Source organism: Saccopteryx leptura, chromosome 8, assembly GCF_036850995.1.
Source record: "Saccopteryx leptura isolate mSacLep1 chromosome 8, mSacLep1_pri_phased_curated, whole genome shotgun sequence".
NCBI classification, from domain to species: Eukaryota; Metazoa; Chordata; class Mammalia; order Chiroptera; family Emballonuridae; genus Saccopteryx; species Saccopteryx leptura.
Window position 1 is genome coordinate 56,127,038 of NC_089510.1, and position 23,257 is coordinate 56,150,294.

The window sequence follows — 23,257 nt, forward strand, 5'->3', positions numbered from 1 at the left end:
TCTCAAAGTAACACAATCAAATACATTTACAAATCTTTCAGGGTTCCTCTTTCCTCACTAGCCTAGAAGTATTTTACTCTCAAGACTCCAGGAAAGGGAGGAACTACAATCAATGCAGGCTGGTATGTAAATTCTGCCTCCTATTGAAAGAGAAGTTTCTCAGTTAACCTTAATCCTTTCAGAAAATTTAAAACCAAATGACCCTAGTCGTCCTTGTAAGTCAGGAGACTTTTATATTCCTTTTCCTCCATTTTCCAAGAAAAGGACAGGAAAGCCTGACCTTTTCTTTCTAGAATATCAATGTTAATTTGCAGCTTTTTGGTACCTTACAACACTCCTACCCCCCAGTTTGGAGAACATCCTTAGGCCTTTTTCTGCTCCATGGTAATCTAAAGTTCAGGGCTTTGGGCAATTAAGCTCAAGGCCTCTCCCCTGGCTAGAGGTGAATGACCCAGGGAGCATTCTTGTGGAAATGGTTTGAGGAAGCTGAGTCAGCTAGTGTCTCTGTCAGGGCGGAACCCAGGCAATTGACCCTCGGAGGTCAGTACCCTTGTCTTCCGGTTGTGCCCAAATCTCCACCTTAGGAGGTAATTGGGCCCTTGAGATTCCTGGATTGCTATATTGTCCTGCTTTGAGAATTATACTTCAGGAGGAAAGTTTGAGAGAAAAAGGACTCTGCTTGACCCTTGGAAGATATTTTGAGGTGTTTTGAGACAGGAGCAAGGAGGTTTTCTCCTACTCCCTCTGATTGTATCTACCCACCAGCCCAGTCAGGGAGCCTCCTATGCCCTCCACAAATGACTCTTTTTGACCCTGTCATGGACCCCTCCCTTACTATCAAAGATCTTCACTTAAACCTCAACAGAGTCTTAACCTTTTTGCCTCTCTCCATACCTCCATGGCTTTCAACCCAACTTCATGTCATAAGTTCTGTGACCTAATGTAAAACCAGAAGCCAGGGCCACCATCACAGCCACCTGGCCCATGCAGGTTCGCATTGGATTCGGACAGTCGGTAAAGAAACAACGGAGCCAAAAACTTATGAGCCATCTTCTTTAATTCTAGCTTGCACCCGGCGGGCAAGTAAAAAATACACAATAGGCTCCAAACCCACTCACATTCAGTGCTCACAAAGCTACTGACTTATCCGAGTTTCCTAGAATCAAAGGTTTCTAGCTCACCAGACTTATTCACCTCTGTTCCCCATCTCCTTCCTTCTCCCTACACAAACTCTGCTCTAACTCGTTTCTCACTCAACACTCCACCATCTTGGCTGCTTCTCCTGGCCTACTCCACGTGGCCTCCTTCTGCTTTCTGCTCTGCTCTCTCCTCTAATGATAATCTCAGGAACCAAGAGCGCAAGCTCCTATTCTGCCCCTATTTTATAGTGTAGAAATCCAAACCTTTAATCCAATATACAAAATAGGGAAGTCTCTAATACAAAGTCACTTCTCTGAGGCATGTATGGATTGTACCACCCCACATCAAAAAGGGTGGGAAAGGCTTAATCCCAAAACCAAGCCCCAGGCTACAAGGATCCTGCCTGCCCACAACACACATTAATATCACCTGGGCAACGGCCTTACGTGGGCAGCGCCATCTTTAACAAAGTGAGCATAATATATTTTATCTGCCCAACATCTCAGTTTCCTTATTTATAAAATGGAAAGATCGCACCTTTAAAGAGAGATTGCAGGCTTAAATGTGATAGGGACATGCTGTGTTTTCTTTAGCACCTGGTGCACCACAGGTGCTCAATAGACATTAGCAGCTGCTGCTGCTGTGATTCTCACAAAACTTAGGGGATATTTCAAAATGAATATGAAGTGATAAAATATCCCCTAATTTTTGTGAGCAGTGTATTATTTTATCAGCCATGCAACAAGCCTAAGGAGCACTTAGTGTGTGCCAGGCCCTACGCCGGGAACCCAGAGGTACTGTGCTTGGCCTCAAGCCAGAAATCTATTTGGAAAGACAAGAAAAATCACCAATCAATAAAATAGTTCATAAGCAATTGGGCAGTTTTTAAAAATTCATCAATATGCTCAGAAATCTCACAACTCTGCCTCTTTTTTTTTTTTGGTTTTAGATTTTTATTTATTCATTTTTAGAAAGAGAGGGGGAGAGAGCAAGAGAAAAGAAACAGAAGGGGAGAGGAGCAGGAAGCATCAACTCCCATATTGCCTTGACCAGGCAAGCACTGGGTTTTGAACTGGCGACCTCAGTGTTCCCAGGTTGATGCTTTTATCCACTGCACCACCACAGGTCAGGCCTCACAACTCTGCCTCTTGAGTACAGCTGCGCCTCCCCTTTGGGGCATCTTCAGCTGCTGTTTGGGTAGATAAACCTGTCATCAAGATGTGGTGGGCTGGGCTTTGGGAAATGCACAGGGGCCTCATCTGACTTTTCCAAGAAGTCCTTCACATGCCAATCCACCAGCACCAACACGGTCAGGGCCCCAGAGCCCGAGTTCCAGCCAGGTTTCCGGGGGAGGAAGTACTATAGTTGTTGACCAGGAGGCATTGAGGGGAGATTGAGAACTTTGTACCTACCATCACCCTAGAAGACTCCTGGGGGATGTGGAAGGGGCATGTGACAGGACGGGCCAAGAGCACAAGATGGCTAAAGGTATTTATGGGAGGGAGGCAGGAGGGACCACACCCCGGGGACTGGGAGGAGTCAGGAACCTGGGAACTGAGCCAGCTGAGAGGATCAAATTTCAAATTCCTCAGGGATGAACTCTGAGATAGAAACTGTGGCCGAGGAGGTTGAGGAGGGAGAGAGCCGGAGGGGACAATCGAACTACTCTACCTCCCCTCTGCCCGAGGCCTTGGGTAGAAGCTGACAGCCAGCAGGGCCGGAGCCACCTGCCTCAGGACCCGAGCCACCTGCCTCAGGACCCCTGCCTGCCGGCCCCTCCTTGCCTCTCAGAGCCACCAACTGAACTGAGCGGACTGAAGAGGGAGAGAAGATAATGGAGCCAGACAGGACGCAGATAAAGCTTGACCCCAGGTGAGTGAGGGCGACAGGCTCTGAGCCAGGAGCCGGTTGCTAAGCAGCAGGTGGCCTCTGTCACTCCGGCTTGTCCCAGCCTCCCTCCCGGGACCCTTGGCTCCTAGCACATACAACCAGGCAGGGCTGATAGCGGCCTGGTTGTCCCTTGGGTCTTAGGGACACTGCAGTTGGGCCAGTGCCTGACCCCTTAGGCCTAGGCTTTCCCTCCCCATTTTAGGGTAGAAACACCCCAGAGTTGGGAGCTGGGGGAGAGGGTGCATGCACGGAGCCCTCCCCTTCCACTCCCACCCCACCCTCGGCCCGCTGGGGCCCATCCCCAGTGCTGAGGGTCCGCTCTTCCTCTGTGCTGAGGGTCCTGCTCTCTCTCCCCAGCCAGCCCCTGAGCTGCTGCCCCAAGGGAAGAGGAGTGAGTGGACTGTGGGCTCTGTGGGAGAGGAGTGAGTGGACTGTGGGCTCTGTGGGAGAGGAGTGAGTGGACTGTGGGCTCTGTGGGAGAGGAGTGAGTGGACTGTGGGCTCTGTGGGAGAGGAGTGAGTGGACTGTGGGCTCTGTGGGAGAGGAGTGAGTGGACTGTGGGCTCTGTGGGAGAGGAGTGAGTGGGCTGTGGGCTCTGTGGGAGAGGAGTGAGTGGGCTGTGGGCTCTGTGGGAGAGGAGTGAGTGGACTGTGGGCTCTGTGGGAGAGGAGTGAGTGGGCTGTGGGCTCTGTGGGCACCGCAGCCGGCCCTGGCCCTGGCCCTGCTCTGGGTGACGGGCTGCCTGACACACTAGACTGGGTCCATTCTCCGTGCCCTCCAAGAATCAGGACCTTGAGGGGAAATGGACAAGTTCTCTGAAACCAGAAGTGTTTGAGGGAGTGTCAAGTACCCGGTGTCCCTCCTGGTACCCTCTCCTCTCTCCAAGTGCCCGTGTCTGAGTGCAGGCTGGTGTCTCCCAGGTACTCGGCAGAACTCCTGGAATTACTGAAAACCAACTACAGCGTCCCCTCTGCCTGCTTCTCTCTCCCTCCCACTGCAGCTCAGCTTCTGAGAGGTGAGTCGGGGGACTCTCCCCAGAGGGAACTAAAAGGATGAAATGAGCGCCCAGTGGGAAGTCAGGGCAGCTGAGAGGAGAGGTGGCCCTGAGCTGGCCAGCCTGTAGAGCCTGGGAGCATGGCTGGCCCAGTGTCTGTCCATCATGGTAAGGCCTTGGAGAAGAATAACTGCTCAAGGAGCCAACAGGCAAAAAGAGGGGTGTGACAAACTAGCCCAGGAGACAAATCTGCATGTTGGGCCTTCCACGAATCCTAGCTTATTCAGGGGACACTGGCCTAGAGCTTCTTTTTTTTTGTTTTTTTGTTTTTAATTTTTTTTTTTTTTTGTATTTTTCTGAAGCTGGAAACCGGGAGAGACAGTCAGACAGACTCCCGCATGCACCCGACCGGGATCCACCCTGCATGCCCACCAGGGGGCGATGCTCTGCCCCTCCGGGGCGTCGCTCTGTTGTGACCAGAGCCACTCTAGCGCCTGGGGCAGAGGCCAAGGAGCCATCGCCAGTGCCCGGGCCATCTCTGCTCCAATGGAGCCTCGGCTGAGGGAGGGGAAGAGAGAGACAGAGAGGAGGAGAGGGGGAGGGGTGGAGAAAAAGATGGGCGCTTCTCCCGTGTGCCCTGGCCGGGAATCGAACCCAGGACTTCTGCACACCAGGCCGACGTTCTACCACTGAGCCAACCGGCCAGGGCCTGTTTTTCATTTTTGAGAGGGGGAGAGAGAGAGAGAGATAAGAAGGGAGAGAGATGAGAAGCATCAACTTGTAGTTGAAGCACTTTAGTTGTTCATTGATTGCTTTCTCATATGTGCCTTGACTGGGGAGGGCTACAGCAGAGCTAGTGACCACTTGCTCAAGCCAGTGACCTTGGGCTCAAGTCAGCAACCTTGGGGTTTCAAACCTGGGACCTCAGCATCCCAGGTCGATGCTCTATCCCACTGTGCCACCACCGGTCAGGCTGGCCTGGAGCATTGTTTAGACCCCGGGACCAACCAGGGACTCAAGATGGTGCCCACATGACCCAGGCCCCACAGAATCGCCTTGAGGCCTGCACAACAGCCTTCTTGAGGAAGAGCCTGTATCATCTGAGAGAATGGTTATCGTGAACAATGTTCTTAAAACTTGGGTGAACCTATGAAAGTATGCTGACAGTGCGGCCAACTATATGGGCTCTTATTCCTGAACTGCTTTTAAAAGGGAAAGGCTGAGGAGACTGTTTATTCCTTGGATACACAAAACACGACAATCTGATGACCCCAGGTTCTTCATAGCAAATGTGGTTCACCTACATTTTCCTTTGTATTCCTACTGCGTGATTGCATGATTAAACTGCCTTTTAGACACCGATGAGTAGGATCCTGTGTCTCTACCTGAATGGTTTTCCCAGCCTCCTTCCTGATCTTGTCACCCCAAGGAGTAGATGCTTTCTGAACAGGATGTGGTCAGTGTGCATTAGGAGCCACACGCGGGCATGTCCTTGGATAATGTTCGGCCTCGTTTCAGATGCTGTGAACTAGAGTGAATGCCAGCTGCCAGAGTGTCCCGAGAGACCTCTCAGCTGCTCTGTGGGTCGTGCCAGGAGGCAGCTGCTACGTCGAGCTCCAGGAACCTCTTGTTCACAGAGTGCAGCTGGTGATTCAACTCTATCCTGACCCCAGTGGTTGTCAGCCAGTCAGTTTTATCCCCCAAGGGACTTTTGGCAATGTCTGGAGACAGTTTCAGTTGTCACAACTAGAGGGTGCCACTTGGCCCCTGGTGCACAGGCCCGGGATGCTGCCCTGGAAACAAAGGAAAACCTCTCCCAAGGGATTTTCTTGGCCAAAGTGTCAGTAGTGCTGAGATTGAGAAAGCCTGTCGCACACAGTGAAAATAGTTCTCACACTGCTTGGCAACAAAATGTGCAAATAGAAGCACCAAAGACGTTCTAAGTAGGGAGACCGTTCTGGGCCTGGGAGACTGGCGAGCTGCCTTGGTCCCAGGTGGGACTGTGGGGGTGGGCAGCAGTTGGAGAGTGGCAAGTGGAGGGCGCTGCTGGGGTGGAGATGAGGTAGAGAGCAGGCAGGTTCCCCAGACACCGAGGAGCAGGCAGGTTCCCCAGACACCGAGGAGCTAGACTTGGCAGGATTCAAGGTAGCTGGTGGGAAGTAGGGGGCAATTGAGAGGCTGGGCAGGTAAGGTGGGGCTCAGTGAGTGTGGAGCAGAGGAGTTGTACTTTATCCTGTAGACTCAAGGAGCCTGGTGAGGCTCTGAGATTGGGAGGGGCTGGATCGGGAATCAGGACCATTAATTAGTAATCAGAATGGATTTCAAGGAAGAAGAACCTTGAGAAGCAGGGATATAACTTGGGGGTTATTGCCCTAGCCCAGCATGGGGGACAAGGGTCTGAGCCAGAGCAATGTCAGGGAAAGGAAGGGAAGTTGAAAAACACAGGAAATCCAAATGAAGAGCTGGCCATCTGGTAAATACATAGCTAGACAAGATAAGTAAAGGAGCAAAAGGCTACAATGACTGGGGAGCTGGGCAGTGGCGATGGTGCTCATAGAAAGAGGAGAGGCAGGAAGAGGCGCCCATTGGAGGGTGTGCGGAAAGCTCTTCCTTCTTCATTGGGGAACTGTGTTGTTCCTTACAATAAAAGCCATTTAAGGAAGAGCTATTCTGGAAGAACTGTTAAATCTTTCAATAATCCATATTTGAAATGCCCATGATATGATTGCAATTATAATCCTTACAGGATTTTTTAAATGGATTGATCCAAACATTTATATGGAATGGTAAAGGACAATAAAAAGCTAAGACAATTATGCAAAAGTATAAGGAGGGCACCTGCCCTACCAGAGGTTAAGGCTTATAAGAAGACTAGAGTCATTAAAGTAATGAGGCAATAATGACAAGGGGTCTGACAAGCAGAAAAATGGAACAAAATACAGGGCCCGGAAACAAACCCATGCCCACTTGGGAACTTGCTCCAGGAAAGGGTGCAATGCACATCAGTGGAACAGGGTGGACTCTTCAAGAGGGGATGCGGGACTATTGCCTGTTCCTGTGGCAAATCAATAAACAGAAAAATAGCTCCAGCATAGCTTTAATCAAGGTAGATTAAATACCTAAATGTAAAATGCATTTTTACAAAAGAAAAAATAGACATCTTTATGAGAGTAGAGAATAATTTCTTAAACACAAGAAAGCATAAGTTATCATGGAGATTGACCTCATAAAGCAATCAAACTTCTGTACAACTAAAAACACTATAAGGAATGTTAACAATTAAACCACAGACTGGGAGAAGATATTTTCAAGCCTATAACCAACAAAGAATGAGTAATCAGTATGAGAAAAATTACCCAGTAAAAAATTGGATAAAATATATGAACAGGCAATTCATAGAAGAGGAAAGCTAAATGGCCAGTAAATATACAAAAAGATTGACTATTTCCTTAGGAATTAGGGAACCAAGAGTTAAATAATAAAATATCATTTCACTACACTCATATAGGCAAAATAAAAAGCTTGATAATCCCAAGTGAAGATGAATTTGAGGTGAGCTATGAACTCTCAGGGGGGTTATAAATTAGTATAGCCACTTTGGCGAGTAATTAGATATCTGTACCATGAAGATTCTCATCTCTTACAACACAGCAATCTATTTCTAGGAATACAAATAGAGGAACTTTCCAGTATGTACCAAGGAGACACATCCAAGAATGCAAGAACTCACACAACTCAACAAAAACAATCCAATTAAAAAATGGGCAGAGACTTGAACAGAAACTTCTCCAAGGAAGACATATAAATGGCCAACAGATATATGAAAAGATGTTCAACTTCACTAGCATTTTGGAGAAATGCAAATCAAAACTATAATGAGATGCCACCTCACACCTGTTAGAATGGCTATTAAGACAAGTAATAATAAGTGTTAGAGCAATTGCAGAGAAAAAAAAAAACCCTCACCACTGGTGGGAAGGTAAACTGGAATGGCCACTATGGAAAACAATATGGAGGGTCCTCAAAAAATTAAATGTAGGGTTACCATATCACCCAGCCGCCTCTCTTTTGGGTATCTACCTGAAAAATTATAAACATTAATTAGTAAATGTATATGTACCGCTAGTTTCATAGCAGCATTGTTCACAGTGGCCAAGACATGAAAACAACCAAAGTGTCCTTCACTAGAGGATTGGATAAAGAAGATGTGGTACATATATACCATTGAATACCTCTCAGCCCTAAGAAAAGATGAAATACTGCCATTTGTAACCATATGGATGGTCTTGAGAACATCATGCTAAGCAAAATAAGCAGATGGAAAAAGTCAAGAGTCATGTGATTTCACTCATATGTGAGATATAAAACTGAAAACAAGTGAGCAAACAAGACATACAAACAAACTCATAGACACAGACGACAGTATGGTGGTTACCAGAGGGGTGGGGGGAGGGGGAGAAAAAGGTGCTAAAGGAGATCAAATGTATAGCAATGGAAGGAGATTTTACTTTGGATGGTAAACACATAGTGCAATATACAGGTGATATATTATAGAATTGTACACTTGAAACCCAGATAATTTTATTAACCAATGTCATACCAATAAATTTATTTATTTAATTTATTTTGTATTTTTCTGAAGTGAGAAGCAGGGAGGCAGAGAGGCAGACTCCCACATGCGCTTGACCGGGATCCGCCGGCATGCCCACCAAGGGGGCGATGCTCTGCCCATCTGGGGCATTGCTCTGTTGCAACCAGAGCCATTCTAGCACCTGAGGCAGAGGCCACAGAGCCATCTTCAGTGCCCAGGCCAACTTTGCTCCAATGGAGCCTTGGCTGCGGGAGGGGAAGAGAGAGTTAGAGAGAAAAGAAAGGGGGGAAGGGTGGAAAAGCAGATGGGCACTTCTCCTATGTGCCCTGGTTGGGAACACGCCAGGCCAATGCTCTACCACTGAGCCAACCAGCCAGGGACACCAATAAATTTAATTAAAGAAACAATGTTGGGTGGAAAATCATTTTGCGGGATGATACCATTTATATAGATTTTTTTAAATGCAAAACAATTGAGTATGTTGAGTATGTACATATACTGTGAAACATTAAAACATAAATTTCCTGGCTAGGCGCCTCAGTGGATAAAGCATTGTCTCAGAGCACCAGAGGTTGCAGGTTCGACCCTGGTCAGGGCATGTAGGAGAAGCAATCAATGAGTACACAACTAAATAAAAAAAGTTGATGTTTCTTTTTATCTCTTCCCCCCTTTTTTCCTCTCCCTGTGTCTCTCTCTAAAATCAATGGAAAAATTTAAAAGAAAATTTTAAACATAAGTGGAAAAAATATACACTAACTTCAAAATGGTCCTGTGAGGTGAGGTAGGGGAAGGAAAAGAATCCAGAAGATGTGTACTGTACAGGGACCTTCAAATGTATCTGTAATGTTTAATTTTTCTAAAAAAAAATTTTTTTTTTGTATTTTTCTGAAGTTGGAAATGGGGAGGCAGTCAGACAGACTCCTGCATACACCCGACCAGGATCCACCCGGCATGCCCACCAAGGGGCGATACTCTGCCCATCTGGGGCGTCGCTCCGTTGCAACCAGAGCCATTCTAGCGCCTGAGGCAGAGGCCACAGAGCCATCCTCAGCGCCCGGGCAAACTTTGCTCCAATGGAGCCTTGGCTGCGGGAGGGGAAGAGAGAGACAGAGAGGAAGGAGGGGGGGTGGAGAAGCAGATGGGTGCCTCTCCTGTGTGCCCTGGCCAGGAATCGAACCCGGGACTCCTGCACGCCAGGTTGACGCTCTACCACTGAGCCAACCAGCCAGGGTCAATTTTTCTAAAAACTTTTGAAACAAAATCAGCACTATCTTAACACTCTTTAAAACGGGTTATTGGTATAGTAATGTTTGCTTTATTATTGACTTTTTTTTTTTTTTAGTGAGAGAGGCAGACAGACAGGAGGGGAGAGTTGAGAAACATCAACTCCTAGTTATAGCACTTTTAGTTGTTCATTGATTGCTTCTCATATGTTCCTTGACCCATGGGTCTCTAGCCAAGCCAGTGACCCTTGCTCAAGCTGGTGAGCCTGCACTTAAGCCAGATGAGCTCATGCTTAAGGTGACAACCTCGGGGTTTCAAACCTGGGACTTCAGCATCCTAGGTTCGAAACTCTATTCACTGTGCCACCACTGGTCAGGGTATTTTTGAAATATTTATCCTTATTTTTTATTTATTTTTATGTACTTATTTTTTATTAAATTTAGTGGGATGACATTGGTTAATAAGATCACAAGGGTTTCAAATGTACATTTCTATTATACATGATCTGTATATTGCATTGTGTGCAATAAATTTTAAAATAATTATAAAATTGTTTTTCATAGGTTGTGATGAAAGGTTAGATTAAAATAACAGAATAAAAATTTTACAGTATGGCCTGACCAGGCAGTGGCACAGTGGATAGAGCATTGGACTGGGATGTGGAGGACCCAGGTTCGAGACCCTGAGGTTGCTACTTTGAGCAAGGGGTTACTTGGTCTGCTGAAGGCCCACGGTCAAGGCACATATGAGAAAGCAATCAATGAACAACTAAGGCATCGCAACGTGCAACGAAAAACTAATGATTGATGCTTCTCATCTCTCTGTTCCTGTCTATCCCTCTCTCTGACTCTCTCGGTTTCTGAAAAAAAAAAAATTTACAGTATGATTGCAGTAATATAATATGTATCACTTTAGCATGTTTTTTTAAAGCTACTTTTTGTTAAGCAAATATTACACACCAGATGTTGTGCTAAGAGGTTTAGTGAGAGGATAAGTGACCTGCCCGAGGTCATAGAACAGTAAATGAAATTTTACTTTGAACTCATGTGTCTGACTCCAGAGCCTATGCTCTTAATCTCCATGGAAACAAATATGCAAAAATAAAATAATTGACTAGGAACCAGTTAGGATCATCGATGATACTCTTTCTTCAAAATTTAAATGTTAGCCCTGGCCGGTTGGCTCAGTGGTAGAGCGTCGGCCTGGTGTTCAGGAGTCCTGGGTCCGATTCCCAGCCAGGGAACACAGGAAAAGCGCCCATCTGCTTCTCCACCCCTCCCCCTTTCCTTCCCCTCTGTCTCTCTCTTACCTTCCCGCAGCCAAGGCTCCATTGGAGCAAAGTTGGCCCAGGCACTGAGGATGGCACTGTGGCCTCTGCCTCAGGCACTAGAATGGCTCTGGTTGCAACAGCGACGCCCCAGAGGGGCAGAGCATCACCCCCTGGTGGGTGTGCTGGGTGGATCCTGGTCGGGCGCATGCGGGAGTCTGTCTGACTGCCTCCCCGTTTCCAACTTCAGAAAAATAAAAAAAATAAAAAATAAATAAAAAGTTCTTTTAAAAAAAATTTTTTTTAAATGTTAGCCCTGGCCAGTTAGCTCAGTGGTAGAGTGTCAGCCTGGCATGTGGATGTCCTGGGTTTGATTTCCGATCAGGGCACACAGGATAAGCCCCCATCTGCTTCTCCACCCCTCCTCCTCTCGCTTCCCTCTCTTTCTCTCTCCCCGTCCTGCAGCCATGGCTCGATTGGAGTGAATTGGCCCTGGGCACTGAAGATGGCTCTAAAAATAGCTCAATTGCTAGCATGGCCCCAGATGGGCAGAGCATCAGCCCCAGACAGGGGTTGCTGGTGGATCCTGGTCAGGGTGCATGCAGGAGTCTATCTCCCTTCCTCTCACTTGGAAAAGAAGAAAATAAATAAATAAATAAATAAATAAAAGTTTCGAATGTTAAGTATTTTTTAATTTTTTTAGTAAAGAACTGTAACCAGAACTTGCAGAATTTGCAGGGCCTACTATTCAGGGAAAAGTAATTGAGAAAGAAATAACAGAGCTAAACAGTAGCAGCAATGCCAAATCAATCATTAAAAATAAATAAATAAATGCATAAAAGATTTTATTTACTGATTTTAGAGTGGAGAGAGAGAGAGGGAGGGAGGGAGGGGAGGAGCAGAAACCATCAACTCATAGCAGCTGCTTCTCATATGTGCCTTAACAGGGCAAGCCCGTGCTTTCAAACCGGCGACCTCAGCATTCCAGGTCAATGCTCCATCGACTGTACCACCATAGGTCAGGATATGCATTTATATAAAAAAAATTTTAAATTAATGTACAGTTGGTATACCACATTGTATTAGTTGTATTAATTTTAGGTGTACAATATAGTGAATTGACATTTTTATATACCCAGGAGTTCCATCCTAACTAAATTGCGTGGAGAAAGGGTGGGTGGGAGGGAAGAAAAACAGCACAATTCTGGCTTTTATAGCCTGTGCTAGAACAAGTTGACCATTCACTTCAGAAGTGGTGCTTGGGAGCTGGAATCCAGGGGCTACCTTCCCCATGGCAGGTCCTCTGGATTTTCCATTAGATCTGGTTGTGATCAGAGGTAAAGCAAACAGAGAGAAAAACATGTGCCCCCAAAAGCAACCAGGGTCACCATGACATTTTTGGACAGATTCACCTTTGACCTGGTTGCTCCTTGTGGTGCCACCAGGCCTGACTGATCCAGATGACAACTCAAGTCTCTACTGTGGTGTGATCTCCTTGCTCCTGGTCTGGTTTCAGCAGTATCATCTCTGACTGAGCTGCCCTGTCACCAGACCACAGGCGGACTAGCCACTGCCTTCCTCTTACTTTACTCCCAGTGCGAGAGGACAGTGGACTGGCCCTGGCAGTCTTCCTGTCCCCCTTCTTCCTCTCATCCAGCCAGTTAGGTGGTGGAGAGGAGAGAGTCTGCCAAGGAGGTAAGAGACTTGGATAGACGAGGGTCCGGGCTTAGTCATGAAGGACACACGACCCTTTAAAACTACTGTTTCAATGATGAGTCCCATATTCAGAAACTCATACTGTAACTAGATTAATTTTTTTCCTGTGAGCAACGGGGAGGCATGAGGGGCCTCACTGGTGTTTGTCAAAAATGTTTATCCGCCTGACCTGTGGTGGCGCAGTAGATAAAGTGTCAACCTGGAATGCTGAGGTTGCTGGTTCAAAACCCTGGACTTGCCTGGTCAAGGCACATATGGGAGTTGATGCTTCCTGCTCCTCCCATCTTCTCTCTCTCTCTCTCTCTCTCTCTCTAAAATAAATAAATTCTTAAAAAAAAAATGTTTATCCCCTGACCATTTTCAGGTGAGCTTGTTTAAAAAATGTAGTTACTGCCTGAACAGGTGGTGGCGCAGTGGATAGAGTGTCGGACTGGGATGCGGAAGGACCCAGGTTCAAGACCCCGAGGTCGCCAGCTTGAGCGCAGGCTCATCTGGCTTGAGCAAAGAGCTCACCAGCTTAGACCCAAGGTCACTGGCTCCAGCAGGGGGTTACTTGGTCTGCTGAAGGCCTGCGGTCAAGGCACATGTGAGAAAGCAATCAATGAACAACTAAGGTGTTGCAACGTGCAATGAAAAACTAATGATTGATGCTTCTCATCTCTCTTCGTTCCTGTCTGTCTGTCCCTGTCTATCTCTGCCTCTGTAAAAAAAAAAAAAAAAAAAAAAAAAAAAGTTCTTTAAAAAATGTAGTTACTGGGCTCATCCCAGATCTATGAACAAGCATCTGTGAGGTCAGGGCCTGGGCAGCACTTTTAAACAGTTCTTCAAATAAGTGTGATGAACACTGAAGAGAGCTCCTGGACTACATTTAATGTGAGACAAAGTGTGAGGCCAGCACAGGTCAGAGGTCCTTGGAGTCTTGTATCCATTTCTCTTCTGTTAAAATCCCTTTCTAATGTCCTAGTTTCATGACATGATTTTGAAGTCAAATTTAAACAGCTCTAAAGCAGTGGTCCCCAACCTTTTTTGGGCCACGGACTGGTTTAATGTCAGAAAATATTTTCACGGACCGGCCTTTAGGGTGGGACGGATAAATGTATTACGTGACCGAGACAAGCGTCAAGAGTGAGTCTTAGACAGATGTAACAGGGAATCTGGTAATTTTTTTTTTTTTTTTTTTTTTTTTTTTTACAGAGAGTCAGAGAGAGGGATAGACAGGGACAGACAGACAGGAACGAAGAGATGAGAAGCATCAATCATTAGTTTTTCGTCGCACGTTGGAACACCTTAATTGTTCATTGATTGCTTTCTCATACGTGCCTTGACCACAGGCCTTCAGCAGACCGAGTAACCCCTTGCTCGAGCCAGCGACCTTGGGCTCAAGCTGGTGAGCTTTTTGCTCAAACCAGATAAGCCCTCGCTCAAGCTGGTGACCTTGGGGTTTCGAACCTGGGTTTTCTGCATCCCAGTCTGATGCTCTATCCACTGCGCCACCGCCCGGTCAGGAGAATCTGGTCATTTTTAAAAAATAAAACATCATTCAGACTTAAATATAAATAAAATGGAAATAATGTAAGTTATTTATTCTTTCTCTGCGGACCGGTACCAAATGGCCCATGGACCGGTACCGGTCTGCGGCTCGGGGGTTGGGGACCACTGCTCTAAAGTATACTACTAATCACATTCTGCTTTGGCTATACTGTTACTTGGTCCCTGTTTGCTAGCATGACACCAGGCACTGCAGTTAGGAAAGTGCATAGACCCTACTAAACTCTTAATCCAAAATTTTTGCTAATTATGTAAAAGCTTGTGTGGTGTCTATAACCTGGTTCAGGTAAGCCTCACCATGCCTAAAATCATCTGGTCTAGTCTTCCATCCACATGTTGCACTTTCTAGTTCTAAGAAAAAGCCATTCTTTGCATGGATGAGAGCCAGATAATTCTACATATGGTAAAGCAATTTAGATCCAAATAAGGAAGCCACATTTTTGTCCCTCCGTCCTGATCTTCAACTCACTGGAGTCTGCCCTCTTCACTCTAGCACTGGGCCCTGTGGAAACTGCCCTCACTGTCACCATGACCTTGCTTACCCTGGGCTCAGTGGCCATCTTCCTGGAGGACGCCATCTACTTGTACAAGAACACCCGTTGCCCCATCAAGAGGAGGACTCTGCTCTGGAGCAGCTCTGCGCCCACGGTGACGGCCCTGTCGCTGCCATTTGGGAGGGACTGGAGAGAATGCAGGGAACATTTTGAAAATTCTTCTAAACTGTTCAAGTCAGCAAAGGGTTGCTTGCCTCTTCCACCTTAGGGTAGGGGTTTCTAACCTGATCTCCTTTTGCATTCAGGACCCCATGCTTGGAAAGCCAACAGGCAGTGAGGTGGAGTGTTCAAATTCTTAAAGCAACAGAGACAGTTAAAAAGCCTCTCAGCCACCAGTGGCCCAATCACTAGCCGCCCCACCACCACAGTATTGCTGCTAAAATCAAGCCTCCTTTCTATACAAATAAGCAGTGGCTCCTCAGAGTGTAGGAGGGAAAGAATTTTTTCCCCATGGGGTCATTTATAAGTAGCTCTACCCTTACACTGTAGGCCTGTGTGACAGAGACAGAGAGAGGGACAGATAGGGACAGATAGGGACAGAAAGAAAGGGAGAGAAATGAGAAGCATCAATTCCTTGTTGTGGGACCTTAGTTGTTCATTGATTGCTTTCTCATATGTGCCTTGACCGGGGGGCTTCAGCAGACCGAGTGATCCCTTGCTCAAGCCAGGGACCTCGGGCTCAAGCTGGTGAGCTTTGCTCAAACCAGATGAGCCCGTGCTCAAGCTGGCAACCTCAGGGTTTCGAACCTGGATCTTCCGCATCCCAGTTCAACACTCTATCCACTGTGCCCCTGCCTGGTCAGGCACACTGCAGGCTTTTTTAAAAAAAGATTTTATTTCTTGATTTTAGAGAGGAGAGAGAGAGAGAGAAATGAAGGGTGGGGAGAAGCAGGAAGCATCAACTGGTAGTAGTTGCTTCTTATATGTGCCTTAATTGGGCAAGCCCAGGGTTTTGAACCAGCGACTTCAGCATTCCAGGTCAATACTTGATCCACTGCACCACCATTTGGCCAGGCAGATTTTAAAAACTCTCATAGCCACTGTACATGCCTTAGGCTTGCTCAGAGACCATACGACAGGACCTCTGTTTTCTCATGGTGAGCTCTAGTGTTCTGGGTGGAGAGGGGAGGCCCTTTCTTGTTAGACGACATCTCCTGGGCCATCTTCAGGCCATCACAGATGCTCTAACAACATGGGATGTTGAAAAAGAAGGATTGGATCTCTGAGACATTTATATCTATGAATGAATTTACATGCTCTACTCCAGGGATATAGCAGGAGACAGTCTTCAGAAAAGCCCCTGATTCAAGGTGACTTGCTGTCTCTAACCCTAGACGTAGAAGAAACTGACAGCTGAATTTCAGAACTTTTTAAAATTTGACTAGTGATGTTTCCCACTGGCTGCTTTTAAGTACTATTACCTCCAGTGTTTATGTCTTGCTTCCGTGAGCCCTTGTCACAACAGATTCAGAGGGTCAGCAAAAGTCTCCCTCCCTCCCTTGACTGGCTTCTTGCTCCTCTCCTCACCTCCAAACAGGTGGTGTCTGTGTTCTGCTGCTTTGGTCTCTGGATCCCTCGTTCTCTCATGCTCGTGGAAATGGCCATAACCTCGTGAGTGTCCGCCCACCCAGCTCTGGGCCCCGTACTCTTTCTGGGGTCCCCTTCTGCTTCCCACTCACCCACGACTCTGGAGTCCATGTCTTCTTTTATCCCCTATCCCTTCAATCCCACAAATCCTTGCAAACCAGTTAGCACTGATTATGAATCTAGCCCTTTCCAACTTGTGCTAACCCAGGTCTCTTGAACTTCTTCTGCATCTGTTCATCCTCAGCCACCATTTCCTCCCCACAGCCTGAAATAACCCCTCTTCCCAGGCCCCTGGGCCTCGTCCTCCCTCTCGTCCCTCTTGGGTCACAGCAGAAGGCCTCGCCCCATGACGATCTCCCCAGGAAGCCCCACCTCTCCCGCTCCCTTTGCGGCCCAGGGTGTCCCCTCGGCTGGCTGCTGCCTGCCCTCTGTTCTCTCAGGCCCACTTCTCCCTCGCTCCAGGTTTTATGCGGTGTGCTTTTACCTGCTGATGCTGGTCATAGTGGAAGGCTTCGGTGGGAAGGAGGCAGTCGTGAGGACACTGAAGGACACCCCGATGATGATCCATACCGGCCCCTGCTGCTGCTGCTGCCCCTGCTGCCCCAAACTCATGCTCACCAGGTAAGGCGGGAGGGGGAGGCGTCCTCAAAGAATAGACTACCTCTTCTTGTGCTCTCCCAAGGGTGCCTGCTGGCTCTCTCTGCCCTGCTCCAAGTCTCTGGGAGTTATTCTTGTGGGGGACAAACCCACTGATGAAAGGCACATGTTGGGCACCCACCCAGGGGAGCAGAGAAAGAAGAACTCTGAAGTTCCTGTTACTTCAGCCCGCTGCCCCCTACAAATTCAGCCACACAGAACGTCACTTGCCCCTCTGCTCATTTTGGTTAATGAGGTTGGGTCATCACTGATAGTTCTTGCTTAAAAGGCAGTGTTCTGATCTAGGAGCAAGTGGGAAGCAAGAAGAATGGTTGCCAGGCCCTGGCCAGTGGGCTCAGCGTTGGCCTGGCATGTGGAAGACCCGGGTTCGATTCCTGGCCAGGGCACACAGGAGAAGCACCCATCTGCTTCTCCACCTTCCCCTTCCCCTTCTCCTTTCTCTCTATCTCTCTCTTCCCCTCCCGCAGCCAGGGTTCCATTGGAGCAAACTGGCCCAGGTGCTGAGGATGGATCTATGGCCTCCGCCTCAGGCGCTAGAATGGCTCCAATTGCAGCAGAGAAATGCCCCAGATGGGCAGAGCATCGCCCCCTGGTGGGCATGCCGGGTGGATCTGGGTCGGGCGCATGTGGGAGTCCATCTGTCTGCCTCTCCCCCGCTTCTCACTTCAGAAAAATACAAAAAAATAATTTTTTTTTTTTTTACAGAGAGAGTCAGAGAGAGGGACAGACAGACAGGAACAGAGAGATGAGAAGCATCAACTATCAGTTTTTCGTTGCGCATTGCAACACCTTAATTTTCATTGATTGCCTTCTTATACGTGCCTTGACCGCGGGCCTTCAGCAGACTGAGGAATCCCTTGCTCGAGCCAGCAACCTTGGGCTCAAGCTGGTGAGCTTTTGCTCAAACCAGATGAGCCCTCACTCAAGCTGGCGACCTCGGGGTCTCGAACCTGGGTCTTCCGCATCCCAGTCCGATGCTCTATCCACTGCGCCACCACCCGGTCAGGGGAAAAAAAAAAAAAAAAATTAAAACATAAGCAAGAAGAAGGGTTGTCAATGCTCTCAGCATCCTGGCTTCTTCCTGTGATCATCCATTGAAATATTTTGGTGTCTCTGGTGGCAGCCAAGCCTCAGCCCAGGAGCCCAGTGAGGAGATGAGTGCCACAACCAGCTGGGGCAATGGGTGTGCACAAAAGGAAGGAGCTGCAGGATTTGAGAAAAGACACAACATAGAGAAGAGATGGGTACAAGGGACTCCCAGACTCTAGGACTGAGCCTCATCGTATTTATTTGTGTCTTTGCTCATTAAGCAAATAAGCAGAGCCTGGGTCAAATTAGCCTAGAATGGATTCAGGTGTGGAGAAGGCTAATTAATATCTTTCAGGCATGTAGGAAAATGGCCATAGGGATCAGCTGTTTCCTATAAACAGTCTTATCAGTGCTTGCAGGGGCAGTGTTCTGCCCCCACAGGACTTGGCGTTCCAAAGTCCGCACCAAAGACTTGTTTCAGGGCAATCTAATCTCCCGTCATTTTCCTACAGATGAGAGTCTTCTTGGGGTGGGGAGCCTGTGGGTCTGTGTTCCAACTCTCTTCTCCTTCAGGAAGAAGCTTCAGCTGCTGATGTTGGGCCCGTTCCAGTATGCCTTCTTCAAAATAATGCTGTGTCTGGTGGGCTTGTTTCTCGTCCCTGATGGCATCTATGACCCAGCAGACGTAAGCCAGGAGTAAAGGGCAGCAAAGCCTGAGACTCATTTAGTACCTTTGAGCTCTGGAAAGAATAGCCGGGGCCTATAACCCCTGATACCTGGGGACAGGGTGACTGTGGAAAACTAGAGGTTCAGGGACTATGGTGGAAGAGAGGACACTAGAATAGGCCAAGGCTATGGGGCTTTTTTATTACCTAGTCCACCTCAGGGGAAGAAATCAAAGATAAGGGCTTGCCTCCCCACTGACTCCTATTTGGTCTGCCACCAGATTTCTGAGGGAAGCACAGCTCTGTGGATCAACACTTTCCTCGGTGTGTCCACCCTGTTGGCTCTCTGGAGCCTGGCCATCCTTTTCCGTCAAGCCAGGCTGCACCTGGGTGAGCAGAACATAGGAGCCAAATTTGCTCTGTTCCAGGTAACTATACACTGAGAGGCAAAAGATGGCTCATAAGAGAGCTACAAATACTTGGGTTAGGAGGTGAGACTAATAAAGGCTAAAAGCAGGTCTGGGGATCTTCTTAAGCCTTAGGTTTCCTGTGAGATTTGGAAAATGATCCCTGTCCCTTCCCAGTTTTTGCTTTTTGCACTGTAATTGTTTGCTAGGTTTGCCATAACAAAATACTGAGTGGCTTAAAACAATGGAAACATATTCTCTCACAGTTCTGGAAGCTAGAAGTCCAAAGTCAAGATGTCAGGTGGGCCGTACTCTGAAACCTGTAGGGGGGAATCCCTCCTCGCCTCTCCCTGTCTTCTGCAGATGTGCCAGCATCTCAGCACTCCCTGGCTTGCGGCTGCATCACTCCGGTTTCTGCCTCTGTCATCACGTGGCCTTCTCCTCTCCTGTGTCTGTTTCTTGTTTCTCTTCCTCTTCTTATAAGGACACCAGTGTATTAGAATAAGGACCCATCTTACTCCAGTATGACTTCATCTTAACCAGTTACATATAATTAGTTAACCAAGACAATGATGCTGTTTCAAAATAAGGTCACAATGTGAGATACTGGGGCTTAGCACTCCAACATACATGTTTGAGGGACACAGTTCAACCCACAACACATGTATTATCAAATCTTAAATTCTTCTGCCTTTGTTTTTTATTTTCTTTTTTATGACTACTTCCTAAAACCCTGTAACCCATCACTACCAGTAGCATTAGCATTATAGCAGCTACAACTATGACCTACCTACATCACACCTAGGCACTTTTCATACATTACACTTTAATTTCCACAAACATCTTAGAAGCCATTAGAGTTTTTGTTTGTTTGTTTTTTACAGGGACAGAGAGAGTCAGAGAGAGGGATAGATAGGGACAGACAGACAGGAACGGAGAGAGATGAGAAGCATCAATCATCAGTTTTTTTTCGTTGCGACACTTTTAGGTGTTCATTGATTGCTTCCTCATATGTGCCTTGACCGCCGGCCTTCAGCAGACTGAGTAACCCCTTGCTTGAGCCAGCAACCTTGGGTCCAAGCTTTTTTGTTTTTTTCTCAAGCCAGCGACCTCGGGTCCATGCTGGTGAGCCTTGCTCAAACCAGATGAGCCCGTGCTCAAACTGGCGACCTTGGGGTCTCGAACCTGGGTCCTCCGCATTCCAGTCCGACGCTCTATCCACTGTGCCACCGCCTGGTCAGGCAAAGCCATTAGTGTTTTTATTTTACAAATAAAGAAACAGCCCCAGAGATGTTATGGGACTTGCTCAAAGGCGCATAGGGATAGGCTAGAACTTAAACCCAGGTCTAACTTCCCAACCCACTTTTGTTCTTCTCACACTGCCTCTCATCTTCACATCTCCTGAGAGTTCTCTCAAAGATGCGTTTATTCATATTTTACCCTGTCCATTCTCCAGGTCCGAAGACAGCTTTTTTTTTTTAATATTTTATTTATTGATTTTTAGAGGGGGGGGAGGAGGGGAGAGAGAGAGAAGGGGGAGGAGCAGGGAGAATCAACTCCCATATGTGCCTTGACCAGGCAAGCCCAAGGTTTTGAACTGGCAACCTCAGTGTTCCAGGTCGTCACTTTATCCCACTGAGCCACCACAGGTCAGGCCATGAAGACAACTTTTCCACCAAATGTAATATCTTGTTTTCCTTTTCTCTCCATTTCTTCTGTCTCCTTGCTGGACCCTTCCCCTACTCCAAAGAAATAATAACCGCCTTATAGAGTAGTTAGCAGGATGATTTCACATAAATTCTCTTTTGATCTAAGTGATGCCTCTGAAACAGGGAGTTCCAGGCACAGAGTAGGTAGACCCAAAAGGGCCGGGGAGAGGGAGAGGAGCCTGGAGTGGAGTCAGGGCCGCAGGGGCGGAAGGGACCTGGGCCCCAGAAGCACTTAGGGTCAGGCCACAGGGAGAGGCCAGGGATTGCCCAGCCTGCTGTCATGGCTCTGGGGAGGCCTGGCTGCGCATCTGCCGGGGAAGCAAGTCCTAAGCTAAGACAAATGGAGCTCTGGGGGCCTCTGCACAGAGATTATCTTTTTCTTCTTTTTAAATTGTGGTCTAATATACATTAACCACATAGTAGAAAATTTACAATTTTAACCACATAATATAAAATTTACAACTTGAACCATTTTTACGTGCACAGTTCAGCGGCATTACCATAAGTGCATTCACAGTGTTGTACAACCATCACTGCCTTCAGCCTCAGAACTTCCTCCTGTTCCACACACAGAAGCTGTGTACCCGCTGGACACAGATTCATTCCCCCTTCCCCTTCGCCCCCAGGCCCTGGCATAGAGAGGTTCTTCAAAGGGCACTTTAATGGTTCATCGTCCCCCATTCTATCAGCAGGGATCCCAGGTCCAGGAGGTAGAAGGACTGACTTTTCCCTAATCATCCACCCTTTTCATTCAGTGGTCATTAGCAGCCATGGCTAACATAGGGGAATGAACTTGAACCCCCAATCAGTTCTTGGTTTTTGTCAGGAACTCTCATAAAATACTGAGCAGAAGATAAGGTTGTAGGTTTCCTAAAGATTAGAAGCTCCACCAAATTTTAATCAAGTGTGAGTCTCAACCCTGTGGAACTGCACAGAGCTGAAGGCTGGCTGAATGCACAGCAGCGGGAGCGCAGGCGGAGGGCCCGAGGCCTCGGGCTGGAGGCGGAGGCAGGGGCGGGGCCTGCCCTGCCCGTGCTTCTCTTTTCCCTTCTGCAGGTGCTCCTCATCCTGACTGCCCTGCAGCCATCCATCTTCTCCGTCTTGGCCAATGGCGGGCAGATTGCTTGTTCGCCTCCCTTTTCCTCTAAAATCAGGTCTCAAGGTGAGCATACCGAAGCTCCCATCCGATTCCAGGATGGGTGAGAGGGGGAGGGTCAGGGAAGACAGACTTTATAACAGAGATTGTTAAAAGGTTGACCTTATAACAGCCCACGTAGGCTGCTGCTCCTAATACTCAGAAAAGGATCTCCAAGAATCCTAGCAGAGATTTAAGGAGACTGACTTCTCTGATCACACAGCTTGAGACCAGCCTTGATGGCCAACCCAGGAAGCCATGGGCTCAATCCTTAGCTCTTGGGAGAGGAATGGGTGTAGTTAGGAAGCAGAGGTCATGCTGATAAACCACAAAAGAAATGAGGTTTAATGTTAGCCTCGGATCGCAGAAGGTTGAGAGCCAAGTGATGGTTCTGGCTCTATCATTAACCTGCTCTGTTACTCACGACAACCTCCAGGTACTAGTTTGGAGTTAAACTGCAGAAAGTGTTATTCAACCCACATACCAGACCTATTAGTAGGATGCCACCTTGATAATTTACTATAACCTACACTGTATTTCACCTCCCCGCAGTGATGAACTGCCACCTCCTCATACTGGAGACTCTTCTGATAACTGTGCTGACACGGATATACTACAGAAGGAAAGATGACAAAGTTGGATATGAACCTTTCTCTTCTTGAGACCTGGATTTGAACCTCAAAGCCTGAGGTGGATGGCTTGGACCATGGACGGGACACTGTACTCATGAGATGGGCACAAGATTTCTTCACTGCCCCGACATTGACCAAATGTGGACGGATTCTGTTGTCAGCACAAGCTGGCAAATTACATTTGACCACAGAGATGAATTATGCAATAGGATGAAATTGTTTTGGATCTTGCCTGGGAAAGGTAATTTAAGTCTTATAATAGACTAACAGGATGGAGTTTGAAACTCTGTAACTGGACACATTATCCTGTGGGTGCCACTATCAGCCCTTAAAACTTGTTATATTGAAAGATCACTCTCAATTTTCTTAAAGCAAATGAAAGGGGGAAGAGTACATGGTAGTTTGTCTGAAATGAGAATGAGAGTAGAGCTCAGACAGGCAAAATAGTATAAGCCCAAAGCCTCAAAAATACCAGGCTTCTGAAGAATAGACCAAAGGTGTTCTTTTCCTTA

At 47.4% G+C, this 23,257-nt stretch overlaps 1 protein-coding gene across 2 annotated transcripts; it reads left to right on the forward strand.

The window, feature by feature from the left end:
• Positions 1–2,740: 2,740 nt before the first annotated feature.
• Positions 2,741–23,257, forward strand: SLC51A (solute carrier family 51 member A). Of its 2 annotated transcripts, XM_066347645.1 has the most exons (9): positions 2,741–3,012; positions 3,951–4,045; positions 14,864–15,018; positions 16,462–16,535; positions 16,974–17,132; positions 18,771–18,882; positions 19,144–19,290; positions 22,035–22,140; positions 22,666–23,257. In XM_066347645.1, the coding sequence occupies exons 1-9, from the start codon at positions 2,975–2,977 to the stop codon at positions 22,773–22,775; spliced, it is 996 nt and encodes a 331-aa protein (XP_066203742.1). In that variant the 5' UTR covers positions 2,741–2,974; the 3' UTR covers positions 22,776–23,257. The 2 variants fall into 2 exon arrangements, with proteins under 2 accessions (XP_066203742.1, XP_066203743.1); XM_066347646.1 differs by lacking the exons at positions 2,741–3,012; positions 3,951–4,045 and adding an exon at positions 12,588–12,801.